General features: G+C 34.7%; 2 protein-coding genes and 1 long non-coding RNA gene across 8 annotated transcripts in view; 2 read left to right on the top strand and 1 right to left on the bottom strand.

Moving 5' to 3' along the window:
- The window catches only part of LOC135225818 (uncharacterized), a 160694-nt gene that overhangs the window by 132632 nt on the left and 13062 nt on the right, over positions 1 to 15000 (top strand). The window lies entirely within an intron of this gene.
- Positions 658 to 3783, top strand: LOC135225823 (uncharacterized). The gene is made up of 3 exons (XR_010317094.1): positions 658 to 1404; positions 1592 to 1721; positions 3649 to 3783. It is a non-coding gene; the product is annotated as an uncharacterized LOC135225823 (long non-coding RNA).
- LOC135225820 (uncharacterized) overlaps positions 1731 to 15000 on the bottom strand; it is a 78659-nt gene continuing 65389 nt past the window's right edge. For both annotated transcript variants that reach the window (XM_064265349.1, XM_064265348.1), the window contains exons 2-3: positions 4687 to 5497; positions 1731 to 4491 (exon numbers count right to left, since the gene is read on the bottom strand). In XM_064265349.1, coding sequence (XP_064121419.1) covers positions 4029 to 4491; positions 4687 to 5497 — 1274 coding nt within the window. In that variant the 3' untranslated portion in view covers positions 1731 to 4028. The remainder of the gene's footprint in view (positions 4492 to 4686; positions 5498 to 15000) is intronic.

The raw sequence follows: 15000 nt of genomic DNA, 5'->3' as shown, positions 1-15000 counted from the left end.
CACTGTCTTAGTACTTCATCTCCCCTTATGTTAATTTTTTTTTTTTTTTTTTTTTTTTTTTTTTTGCATTGCTTGCTCCTGCTGTCCAACCACACTTTTTTCACTCTTTTCACTGTTTAACCTTAGAATGGTAGACCCGGGTCTGAGAGGCCCGGTGTGTTTTTGTGACTTTTCAGCTTAGCAATTTGTAGATGTCAGGTACCCCTTCCTCCCAGTAGCTTCCTAGGTTTGGATGCTGGTGCTAAGTATGTGTGTGTCGTTTTCCATCTTTTTCTCTCATTCAAGTTATAACGCACTAAAGTTGCGTTCGGGTCTGCGAGATCCAGGTCTACTTGGTGTGGAGGAGTGTTTGGGCCTGTGAGACCCAGGTCTACTGGGTGTGGGGTGTTTGGGTCTGTGAAACCCAGGTCTACTGGTGTGGAGGAGTATTTGGGTCTGTGAGAGACAGTTCTACTGGGTGTAGGGGAGTGTTTGGGTCTGTTAGACCTAGGTCTACTGGGAGTGGGGGAGTGTTTGGATCTGTGAGACCCAGGTCTACTGGGTGTGGAGGAGTGTTGAATGCCATGGTATACCTGGGCAAGCATACACAATCCCCATGTGGGATATCACTAGGACAGTACGTAACACGGGAGCTTGTTGCACCATACAGGGACACCAAGAGGAATATGACTGGTAACAACTGGATCACCTCGGTGCCACTAGTGAATGACCTGTTAGACAACCTTCAACTGATGTATGTCGGAACTCTCCATGCAAACAAACAGGAAATTCCTGTGTAAAAGACTGATATAAAGATGAAGAAGCCAGGTCAAACTGCTTTCCTTTTTGACCATCAAATAACCATGATTGCTCACATTCCTAAGAAAAAAAATCCTGAAACACAAAAAAAAGAAGCTGGTCCTATTGCTCGCATTAGTTCACACCCAACCTGGTATCTGTTAGAATGGAAAACCGGAAATAATCGAGCATTATAACAGCACTAAAGGTGGTGTAGACACATTTGATCAAATGTGCTCAATATATTCAACCAGCAGGAAAACAAAGCTATGGCCCATCGCTCTATTCTATGGCATTATTAACGCTGCCATCATCAATGCCTTTGTGATATACTCTAAGGTTAATGCAAAACATGACATGAATCAAATGGAACGCCATGAATTCATTGGCTAAGGAACTCATCAATCTATGGGCAGAGGAATGACTATCATTTCCAGGCCAGCAGTGTAGTATTCTTCCCGAGTTCAACATCCCCCAACAAGTTCCAACTGAGCAGACCACAAAGAAGAGATGTGGACTATGTACAGTGAAAAAGGACAGAAATACAAAGTACCAGTGCATCTCTGCAAGAAACCTGTGTATCTGGAGCACTCGTCTGCCCTCTGCATGGACTGCAACTAAACCATAGTAAGAGCATTTTTGGTGTACTGTAGATTGTCGGGATTATCATATTTGACAAAAAATGTCTTTATACTCAGGAATTTACAGGATATATACCAACAACAAAAGTGCTGCCCATATCCCAACAGCACCTCTGTTGGTGGCTATTATGTAACACAAATTTTTAACTCATATTTGTTGTCTTCGTTTTCAGAACTGGCTGGACCATTTGCATTGGGGTCTCCCCACCACCAAGACCCATCATCCCACCAGGTCTGACAGCAGTACCAGCATCGCTGTGAACTTCAGATTTGGTGGGGAAGGGGGACATTTAAACAAAAATGGTATTTTCTTATTAATTGTTTTAAAATATTTCTTAAACCTACAAAAGATTACATAATTTTCAGTTTATTTTCAATGTTAGTTAGTTAGCTTAAAGTAGATCCTAAGTATTTAAACTTTTCCACCTTTTTTATAATCGGGCCTCTTCTTTCTTGCATTGCTCTTCTGCCTCTATCTTCCCTACTGCTCACCAAAACCTCTGTTTTATTCACATTCACCTGGAACCTTTCCCTGGTCCTAGGGAACTGGAAGGGGCTGAAGAAATTTTTTAAAGTCACCTCACTTACTAAACTATTACAATTTTAATGAAGATGTAGGTCTTGTTTAAATTTTCAGAAACAATTTCCAGATATAACCATGACTTCAAAATAATGTGCCATTAAGGCATTTTATTGCTATGACTTACATTTGAAATTAATAATAATTAAAAAATGACTTAATATTTAAATCATAGAGGTGAACAATAGCTTTCATTTGTCATCTATCGGCTGAAAGCACCCATGAAATGGAATCAGACGTAAAGTAGTGTACAGCATACCTAAATTACTTTATAAATATTGGTAAGATCAAGACTTAGAACACTAGAGCACAATGTATCATTCAAATATAGTTTTATAGAAGCTCACCTAGAATCAGTTCTTTTGCATATCAACATTACATAATTGTCCAATAGCAAGAAATTAATTCACTAAATAATCTTAGAAGTCCAGCCAGTGACAAAACTTTTGACGTTTTGTCGGAGGAGAAGCTCAATAAGACTTTCTTTTGCAATGACCGAGACTGATTTCGAACTACAGGTCAGGTAAGGTTTTTCATGAGAAAAAAAAATCTATTATCTGGTTGTTAGTGTACAGAAGCAAAAGCTTTTTGTAGTCAATTTGACTGGGACAATGCTTAATTTCATCATGTTATTAATGGTGAAGGTAATTTATAAAAAGATATTACCCAACAATTTTTTCCCCTAAAATTGATTACAAAAAATATATATTGGAATAAGACTTATTCTATTCATGCTTGAAAAACGGCGGATGGGAGATGGTCGGAAGGGTGGGATAAGTACGTCCCGAGTGAGGTAAACATATTCATTTTTCCTTGACAGTCGTAAATATTTTTTCAGTTAAAAACTATTCTTACTAATCAGAAAAAAGTGGAGACTCCTCATCCTCGTTCCTGTTTGGTGTCAATACAGTCTCAGCTATCTGTATGTTTGCTTGTATCGCCCTGCCATTAAATGATGTAAATTTCTACCATAGCGTACCAGTTCCTAACTTCCCCTGATGATGACGGAAAAAACTAAAAACTAAACGGGTCACGGTTTTTATCGCATGTTTTTACACTGGTGCAGCTGGTACTTAATATGATAATTTGCAATATATATCACGAACTATTTTTTTTTTTTTGTCTTGCTGTCATAAGTAGACTACAAACAATCATCGGGATAAAGTCTATTCAGCCTAGAAAACATGGAAGTATATTCACAAAGCCATATATTATTTTATGAATATGAATATGAATATGAATATGAAAATAATAATCCTCACATGAAGTTTGTACAAAGATAAAAATACTTAGACATGTTTTTATTAAAATGCACTGAAAAGTAAAAAAAAAAAAAAAAGTTTAGACAAACCAGAATTTTCTTATAATTAATTATATTGAAAAAAAAAAAATAATAATAGCGTGGGCGCCAAACAGAAGGAAGTGCTACTAAAAATTGAAAAAAAAATGTTCTCGTAGCATTTCTTACATGTTGGTACCAGACGCTTTAATTTTTATAGTACGGTTAAGTGTAAGAAAATTTTCTCTTAAAAATCATTTTGTACTTTTTAGTGCATTCAAGAAAAAAAAACATGTTTTGATATTTTACATATTTTTTTTATTTTATACTTTGTAGATTTGACAGAAATATTAACTGATTAATGATGGCAGGTAACGAAACTGAACGTGATATCCTGTCGAGGCAACGAAGTTTTGAAAAATTCGTGGAATTATTAACTTCTTCTACCGAGCCAAAGAAGTAGTGAAAAAATCCGAAGATTTTCATAAAAATCCTGAGACACTGTGAGAGGTCATTAAAGGTCACTGCTGATGTGCTGATCACGCAAGGTTGTATTATCCCCGGATTGAGTGACCATGTAAAATTTCAAGTCCATCGGTCGAAAATTTAGTTACAAGCTTTGATCCAAACAGACGAAGAAGTCAAATTTGATAAAAATATGTAATAAAAGCAGATAAAAATACAAATATTACAGACTATTTGTTGTGTATAATCACCTACTTAGAATGAATGATCCCTATTTAATTTTTTTTTAATTAATTATCCCCTGGTCTATTAGTTCATCAAATATTGGCAAGAAACGTGCCCGTAACTCGCCATGCTTGCCAGATATTTTTGAGTCAATAGATTCTCTTTGATTCCCAATAGCTTCTTCTGAGTTTGCTCTGTCACGAGAACTCGCCCATTCTGAGAATTCCCCTTCACTCACAATCGTTGGTATTACTGCCAGTGCCCAGAGTATACCAAACATTATTTTGTTCTCATATTCTTGGAGTAGTTCTTGGAATTGGAATGGTGCTTGAAGTCCAGCTGCATCAAAAACCTGTTTAAAGGAGTTGTAGTAGAGCTGAAGGAAGTTCTCAAGATTAGTATTCCGGTCAGTTCCATAAACACTTATATTCAAGAGGAGATGAAGGTCTGTAACAAGTGATGCTCGACGAACTATCTGGAAATCTAGTAGTAATGCTTCGACTGGATTTCCATATTCATCGTACCTGAAAAAAAATAAGATTTAATTGATTTAATCTTGGCTAGATTTGAGAAACTACCCAAACATGTTTGCTAATTGAAACAGATGTTTTAACTTAGGTGTCAGCATAAGAATTCAAACTTTGTGAATTAACGGCATAAACTTATCTATGTGATTAGCACAATCATATGGCAATATGCTGCAGGAATTGAAAAGTTACCTGAATAGGACATTATTATTAAGACAGTCCCCGTGGCACACAGTGGTGAAGACAGTGTCTCTCTTCATCATCTCTTCCAGGATCTTATACACATTATGCTTGATTGTTTGCAGCCACCTAATTGTTCCTTCATCACCCTCCAAGATTTTCAGTATAGCAACAGCATTTTCAATGTTCCCGTCAAACAATGTAATGAAGAAATCAATTGCGTCCTCAGTCACATTGTACCATTCTTTATCCAAAAAGTCATACTTAGACACAAACTGTGGTCCTTGAGCAGCTTTCAGCAGTAGAGAACTGGAATGAAATCTGGCCAGCTCTTGAAGGATCAGACGTGTATGAGGAATATCTAAGCAGTTTTTCCCATGAAATTTCTTGAAATTTCTGGAACGTAGGTCAGTTAGTATCAGTACAGAGTTTTCAGAAACTTGGTTGGCATAAAGGCACTGCGGTGTTAAGAGTGGATTCAAACCCACTTTTATAAGCTCCGAGTTCAGGGCAGGAAGAAGTTCTCTGTAGAATAAAATTTCCTTCTTGTTTCCCTGTGCGACCATATCCCTCAGTGCTTTGGTAGCCTGAGGGGCACTGAGTTTGACTATGTAAGTCTCATCATTCTGAGTGTTGCCTTTCCCATATCTGACGTATAGGCCACTTATGACATCTATATAATGGTCACCTCTCTCTGTGAAATCTTCCAAACCCCAAGCCATCAGGGTGGTTCCTTTACCTTTGTCTTCTTGGAGGGCTGCTCTAACATGGTGATCTTCCAGGTTGTCCTTAGCGTCGCATACAGACTTGAGTGTGTTCCCCACTGCAAGAGAAACGATATGTGACAAATTTTTGTAACTTCGAACTTTTGTTTCTGTAATAGGCAAGCTATTGAATGAAAGTCTATGGCCGTAGAATGATCAGCCTTTGTTGCATTAATGTGATGAAAAATGAGAGACCCGTCTACCACATTCTTTGGAGTAAACCCCCTTTTCTCAACACTCATTTTCTGTCATTATCCTTTCAGGTTTGGGCTACATTAAGACGTTTGATTTACCTCCTGAATCAATCACCTCAATAGAAACTATAATATGAAATAGAGTACAAAAACCACCGAGGAAAAAAAATTAAAACTGACAGTCGAAGAGTTTAGGAAAAAAATATACGGGAAATAAAACTACAGAAAGGGGGTAAAAAAAGCTGCGGAGGAAGAACCCTGATCTTACAAATCTAGAACCAATAAATAGGAAGTAACAGACATGGAAGGAAGCATATAAATTTTTAGAATACGCATCTTCAAGCGGTTTAAATTGATTTTGGCCTTCCGTCAGCCGTCTAAAAAAAGAAGAAAAATCTGTACCAAGGTAAGATCATACCCTCGAGAAATTTATAATGTAAACAACTTAGTTGCAAGCATCAAAATGAAAATGGAACTAGAAACGAAAAACAAAGTTCTTTTTCGGACATAATCATGAGAGTTGAAGCAGAATATAAAGTTATTGATAGAGAAACCCCCTTTTGCATTAACTTACAGTCATATTTCAGTTACCATATCTCAGTTAAGTAGGTGTAGTCTAAAATTCATACACACGAGCTCTTAAGATTAATTCTTCAGAATATTTAACCAAAGATTCTGAATTTACACGTTGAAAAGTATCATCTTTAAAACATCACTGCCACGTGATTAGGAAAATGCTTTACAAATCCAACCAAATTGTCTAATGCACGACACAAGATAAAACTGTAGGGATAGTTGGGCTTAGAATAAAATTCTCATCCCCGAACGGCATTGCATGATTAAGCCAAACCAAAAGATGAGCCAGTACTTTTGTTTTTAGCTTTATTATCGACAAAGTGTATATAAAATCTCTTGTCTTGAATGTGATAGGTCTTAAATTGGTTTCACTGGTAAATTTTTGCCTTCAAGAACGGCTGTCAGTACAGAGAACAAATGACAGAATCTGCCCTAATCTACAAACGAGCAAATGCATATCTACAACAAATATCTAATAAGATACAGAGAGATAATACTTGGTCAGCCGTTATATAAACTTGATTCATTGCTGTTTTCTGGAAGATTCTTCAGGTTTATTGATATGCATCTGTACACAGTTACACCACTTTGTTTTATTCCATCACCTATCGGAAGAAGGGAATGGTTATAGTACTTTCGAAATGTATATATATATATATATATATATATATATCTATATCTATATATATAATATATATATATATCTATATATATATTTCAAGATCCAGAAGGACACTGAAGAGGAAAGTACTCAGTAAACGTATGCCTTCTAATATATACTATATATATATATATATATAGTATATATATATATATTATAAATATATATATATATATTTAATATATATATATATACAATTATAATTACTGCCCAATTATCCGAATATATACAAATCCAGATTCATATTTTAATGGAGTAAAAATTTTTGTTTTGGTTTTACACCAAATGTATTGTATATTTCAGTGGGCTTTTCCAAAATATAGTTTATAACAATTTTTAATCTATTAGTTATTGGTCTCCTAAACCTTAAAGGCTTTTATGATTTTACATTAAGTGGGTTTTTTTTTCAGATGTTTTTACCCAATATGGAAAAGAGGATGATCAAGCAAAACTTCTTTTTCACCAAGAAATTTCCCCATTGTCCTATGTACGTGTTATTGTGAGCAGCTTAAGCTCTTGATGTATAACTATACTTTCTCTTTGTAAATGTGTATGTTTATTTGTAAAACTACTACTTGAATATATATATGTATGCTTATATATATATATATATATATATATTAATATATATATATATACCATAATATAAAATATATATATATATATATAGTATATATATATATATATATATATATATATGTATATAATATGATGAGTGGATATATATACATATAAGTGGAAAAAACAGGCCAATAACGAGAGACGTGAACAAGAATGGAATGCGCATAACAGTAGTGTTAATTGTTTAGAAAACTTACAAACATTGAAGAAGACGAGACAAGAATACGCATCATAATATTATTGGCCGCAGTGGAGAGATCGTGAGCGCGCAAATGACCTGGATTAAGTCGAAGCATATGATTGTGTCAGAAAAATGCAGTTGCGTGCATACATCAGTTTGTGCGCTAAATAGGACGTGTACATGAGCAATGTGAAAACGCACGTACATCGGAACCGAGAATAAAACCATTCGTAATACCATTAGTATGTGTAAGTGAATATGTCCTGATAGAGCAAATGATCAGATATAATCTCGAGTATGGGAGTTTATGGGATCATTAGACAAGAACTTTTGGTGGTGACCGCAAACTTGGGAGGCGCTTCGGGGATCCATCGATAAAGTAACAGGAAGAAAGTATCCATTCTCTAGATTTTTGCATTTCAGTGTCTGATAATTGTGGTTTCTTTTTCAAAATGGATTCGGTTGTCACTATATATATATATATATATATATATATATATATATTATATATATGATATATATCATATATATATGATATGATATATATATATATATATATATATATACTACATACTATATAATATATATATATATATATATATATATATATATATATATATATATATATATAATATATATATATATATATATATATATATATATATATATATATATATATATATATATATATATATATATATATATGTGTGTGTGTGTGTGTGTGTGTGTGTGTATTTTTTAGGTAGAAGACCCTCTTTCAAGCATGTTCTATTTGAGGGAGATTGCTACTTCAGCTGCATTTATTTTACAGAAGTCCTTCTCTATTCTTCTTATTGCGGCTTTTTCAATATTACTTAGGTTGGCGAATAACGCGCATATTGGATATATGAAAATGTGATATATATAAATTTCATAAAATTCATTAATCTTTTCATATGTATCCAATAGGCGCATTACTTGCCAACCTAAATAATATTAAAAAAGCCGTAATAAGAAGAATAAAAAAGAACTTCTATAAAATATATATATGTATATATATATATATATATATATATATATATATATATATATAATATATATATATATATATATATATATATATATATATATATATATATATATATATATATATATATATATATATATATATATATATATATATATATAATATATATATATATATATATATATATATATATATATATATATATATATATATATATATATATATATATATATGTGTGTGTGTGTGTGTGTGTATGTGTGTGTATGTATATATATATATATATATATATATATATATATATATATATATATATATATATATATGTATATTATATATATATATATATATATACATATATATATATATATATATATATATATATATATATATATATATACAAAAGGCAATGGACAAAATTGTAATAAGTGAAAATCAGGTCGATAACGAGTGACATGAACAAGTAAAGTGTCAATTGTATATAGAAGCTTGCAAACATTGGAACAGATGAGACAAGCTTACGCATCATAATATTGCCAGCCGCATTGGTGAGATTGTGAGCGCGCAAATTGCTTGGATTAACTTAGAAACACATACCTGTGACGTCAGTGCATTAACTAGGACGTGCACATGGGGAATGGAAACGCACTGAATGGACTGACGTGCATGTATTCGTATGTTCAGTAGTGTGCGTATGTCCATACTTCCATTAGAACAAATGAATGAGATATAATCTTCAGTATGGGAATTAATGGAGTGGTCACAAGAGACTTTGGAGATCCGAGGAGGTGCTAAGATCCATCGGAAAAGGTAAAGAACATTTGAACATTGACATTTATTTCAGAGGATTGAGAAGGGAAGTGTGGTGCGACATTCAATATTATTGACGAAATTTAACATTTCATTGTTTGATATTTATGGTCTCTTTATTTCAGATGGATTCTGTTGTTGCTACTTAAAAATGAATTCTCTAGACTTATATATAATGTGTATTGATAAAGATTCAAGTAGTAGTCTGACATGTGAGGATAAAGGGGATAATTATATACATGATTTTCTTTGGTATTTTCTTTATTTCATTTTATTCCATTTTTATGTTACTATTTGGGAAAATAAAGGTTATAGTTTTGTACATTGGGGGTTTGAATTCACCTAAGACTTAATGATTAATCTCAGCTAGCTGCAAGGATGACAGGTGAGGGGAACACAACCAAGGTAGGTTCAGCTACCATTTCTCTCCTTTTAGTTAAATAGGGTCTTTTACCCCACCGCTGCCACCAAACCCGTAATGGGGTAAAAGACCCCATTTAACTAAAAGGAGAGGACTGATAGCCGAACCAACCTTGGTTGTGTTCCCATCACCTGTCATCCCTGTAGCTAGCTGAAATTAATCATTAAGTCTTGCAATGAACCGCATCAGGTCCTGCTGGATCTTACTGCCAAAAATAAAATGAGAATGGAATGATGGGCAGCAGTGGAGATAAACAAATGAGGAAGGAGCTCAACTAAACTAGAAAAATAACCTTAAACTTAGTTTATTAACCTAAATTATATACAAAAGATACAAGTGAGTCAGGTCCAGTGAAACAAAATAAACTTACATAATGAATTCAATTATAATAAAGGCAGCAACAATAATAACCCAATTAATTGAATCTAGAACAACTCAAACAAATTCACAAACAGCATAACTAACATAATGAAAGCAACATCATAAATACAAAAGAATAACGGCATAAATGCAAAAGCAGTGCAGTACATAAATACACATACAAAATCAGGAAGTGCAATACATACAAAATCAGGCAGCATAATAAACACTCAGACAAAGAAAAATCAGTGAAATCCAGCAGCATAATACACACAAACACCTAATGAAAAAGCAGTGAAATAACAGTTACAATGAATGTAAAAAGAGCAGCATAATAACACATGAGTAAAATAAATGTTAAGCATAGCAAATGCAAACACAAGTAACACACCACAAAAAACTCGAAGAGTTGTCATGACAGGGACAACCATCAATAAGGATGCAGACAAACAGACGAACTCGAGCGGGCATCAAGACAGCACCACTGGCTGTAAAACAGGAACACATCCACAAAACAGTTGATCCCCGAATCGAGTCGTTGAGACAGCCGTTTGCTGCCAAAAAAACAGATCCTCACACAGATGACCATGGTTAGATCATGGAAGCATCCTCATACAGCCATCAGGGAAAATATCACAATGACGACGACGAGGTCCTCCACCTCCTGCCAAAGCCAATAGTGCCGCTCATCAAATGACTCCCTGCTGCTCTGCTGCCGAAATACTGCTATATATATATATATATATATATATATATATATATATATATATATATATATATACATATATATATATGTATACATATATATATATATATATATATATATATATATATAATTATATATATATATATATATATATATATATATATATGACAGGTAAAAATGTTCTGTAACAACAGAATTCCATCTAATAAAAGGAGCCCATAAAAACACCAAAATGTAGAGAGGAAAAAGTACTATATTTCAGAGACTGCTGTCTCTCTCTTCAGGTATATGAATGAGAAAAGTTTACAGAAAAGGTGGTATTTATACCAAGAGATCCGTCCACAAGTAAGCCAATTTAGGTCACCCCCACTGATAATCTTCCTTTAATCTTCTTAAGCGTTGGTTGAATGAAGACTTCGTCGACGACATCTGAGATCCATGCCCCTTTTGAGATGAAAGGCCTAGAGAGTGTTGGATAGATGTTGTGGAAGAGGTATTGGAGAGGAAGGTTTCAACATTTAGGAAGTAAGAGAGTGCATGCATATTAGCGGTGAATGGAGGTGTTTGTAGGGGTTCAACACATGTCAGATGAACATTCTGTGTAGTTATATAATGAAAGTAGTTCTTGAAGTTTTGTGCACAGGGACTCATTCATGATTCAACTATTAAAGTGTAAATGTGGTAATGATTACTGTCTTATCTTAGTTTTAAAACTATCTCCCATTTGGTGAAATGACCCGATGTTTAGAGAATATACATCAGTAGAATTACAAGAGAACATACACACTTACAAAGAGCAAGTATAGTTATACATCAAGAGCTTAAGCTGCTCATAATAACTGATCAACACATGCATAGGAATGGGGAAATTTCTTGGTGAAAAAGAAGTTTTGCTTAAGCATCCTCTTTCCTCGTTGGATATATCTGAAGAAAACCACTTAATATAAAATTATGAAGCCTTTAAGGTGGGAGACAATAACGAATAGAATAAAATGTTTCAAACTATATTTTGGAACAACCCATTGAAAGTATACTGGATATTTGTGGTAAACCAAACTTTTACTTCATTAAAATATGAATTTGTCTATGTAAATAATGTGTAGTACTATATATATATATATATATATATATATATATATATATATATATATATATATATATATATATAATGTATATATAATATATATATAATATATATATATATTATATATATATATATATATCTAATAAAAGGAGCCCATAAAAACACCAAAATGTAGAGAGAAAAGTACTATATTTCAGAGACTGCTGTCTCTCTCTTCAGGTATATGAATGAGAAAAGTTTACAGAAAAGGTGGTATTTATACCAAGAGATCATTTCCCATTGGCGCTTGACAAAATAATAAAGTTAGTTGAATTATGTGCATCTAGTAACGTATTTTCATTCGGGGAATCATTCTACAAGCAAAAATTCGGGTGTAGTATGGGTAATCCTTTAAGTCCTGTTTTAGCCAATCTGTACATGGAATACTTTGAAACTACAGTAATAAATGCAATAAAACCCAAAAACATGCTGTGGATGAGATACGTGGATGATATCCTAACATTTTGGGATAATAGGTGGGGTGATTTTAATGAATTCCTCTCAAAATTAAACGCATTAGTGCCCAGCATCAAATTTAAAGTTGAATGGGAAACAGACAACAAAATTCCTTTTCTTGATGTTTTAATAATCAGAGACACGACAGAATACAAATTTACCATATACAGAAAACCAACGTTCTCACTTTCATATATTCACTACTTTAGCTATCACGACATTACTATCAAGATAGGCGTAGCTAGCAACCTATTCTTAAGCATGCCCCAGCCCTCAGAGCTAGAAAATTCCTAGATAATGTAGGAACGGCAATAGGAGAGCAAGGGCCCTCACACATTTACAACCAACTCCAACGGCTAATAATAATCCCTACCACAGATGGCAACCAAAGACAATGCTGGACTTAGTGAGCAAAGTCCTTCTAACGAAGTTAACGTGCAAAACAGTTGCTGCAATTCCCAACTCATCCATCATGTTCATTAGGCCCAAATATCATCAGAGCGCACTATATCACACAGCCACAACCACAACCTCAAAGTGACGAAGAGACATATCGAGCTAGATATTCCCAATGCTCCCATACACTGCTCCTGAAACTAAAAGAGGGATAACAAACAATAGCCAAATCAGAAAATACAGCCTGTAACGTGAAATAAACAGAGGATCAAAAAAGAAGAATGACCATAGGGCCTTTGATTCTTCCACTGGATATTCGGGATTAAGGCTTGAAAAATGTGAACAAGGCTGTGTGCCCTAAAAAAACATGCAGTAGTACTGCGGCCCATGCAACTAACCATCATATGGCCTAACTGATTGCATTGTAAGGGGAAATGAGTCAGCCTTTCGCAGTTTTTCTTCCAGGAAAGTGTAGAAACGCTCTGTTTTTCTATATCACTAATGAGATGTCCTTCACAAAATTCCTCGTTGATATGGGTGCATGCAAGTCATTCATCCAAGCCAACCCAAATGATCATCTAGAAGCAGCCCCATCACTCTCTATGTGTCTGCTGCCAACGATGCCCTGGTAAAAATTTACAGAATCAAAAGTATGAAAGTATCATTCAAATGCAAACAATACAATTGGACATTCATCACAGCAGACAACAGCTCATTCAGAAAGATGTCCCTATAGTCCCCATCACTCCAACGACAACAACAAACTCCATGCTGGGACCAGAAATCTTTTGCCTCCTTCAGAAATTTCCCAAAGTGTTCAAGTACGACCTCCAGCAATGAGCTCACATGGCCAACAAATCACCATGTGAAGTATTATATCATCACTGAGGGGTCTCAGTACACATGCTTCAGATGGCTGGCTCCAGATGAACTAGCTCATGCAAAACAGATAATCTTTGATATGGAACAGGCAGGAATCTGCCAGAAAGCCTCCATCCCAAGGGCCTCTTCCCTCCAAATGGTGCTTCATGTGGACTACCAGTGCCTTGATGTTAAAACAGTACCAGACAGCCAACCCCTGCTTAATATCGTGGACATAACTAATAAGGGATACTACCAAGTCTTGGTAGCAAAAGAGGACATAGAATAGACAGCAATCATCACTCCTTTTGGAACATACACTTGTAATTACAGCTGTTTCACCCTTCGAAACGTAGGGGCTACTTTTCAACAGCTTATGGATGACATCCTTAGATAATTACCTTGCTGCTTTGTTTAAGTTGATAATATTCTTATTTTCAGCCGTGACCATAAACAGCACATTAAGGACATAAAATAAGCTTTTTTTTATAGAGACTCAAAGGAAACGGACTATAAGTCTTACTAGATAAATGTGCATGGGTGAAAAACACAGTAGAATTTCTTGGTCATCAAATAAGCTCTGAAGGAGTTAAACCTCTCATGATGAAGGTCCAGGCCATTCCTGAGTTCCCAAGGTCAAGAAACATTAAGTCACTTATGATCAATTATTACCACCATTTTATACCCAATCTGGCTAAAATCATGTCCCCTTTGAATGAATGTTTAAAAATGAGTTCACAAAAAAAGGCAGATTGCTGGTCGGTGCACCAACAGTGACAACTATTGGCAATCTCCTAGTTTTCCTTCACCATCAGGTAGCTGAAATATTCATCCAAAACAACGTCGCAGATGCCCTTTCCAGAAACACTGCTGAAGGCCATCCAGATCCAGATACTATATCCTGAGATTGCAGCTGACCAAAAGGATGACACAGACCTACAGTGATTCCAGAGGAATATTCCTGCCCTCTTGGAGGGATTTCGCCATAGATGATGGAAAAACGATCATTGCCCGCAAAACAAGTACCAGATGCACTCGCCCGTATCTACCACTGACTTCAAGGAGACTTTTAGTCTTCCCCATGATCTGTCACATCCACCACGCTGCTTCACCGCTCATATCCTGAAAGAACGACACATTTGGTGGGCAATTATTAAGGTCATTAAGAAAGAGGGCTCGCAAGAGTCTCCCCT

Source organism: Macrobrachium nipponense, chromosome 13 (genome assembly GCF_015104395.2).
Source record: "Macrobrachium nipponense isolate FS-2020 chromosome 13, ASM1510439v2, whole genome shotgun sequence".
Lineage (NCBI taxonomy): Eukaryota > Metazoa > Arthropoda > Malacostraca > Decapoda > Palaemonidae > Macrobrachium > Macrobrachium nipponense.
This window is presented reverse-complemented; position numbering and strand designations above follow the sequence as displayed.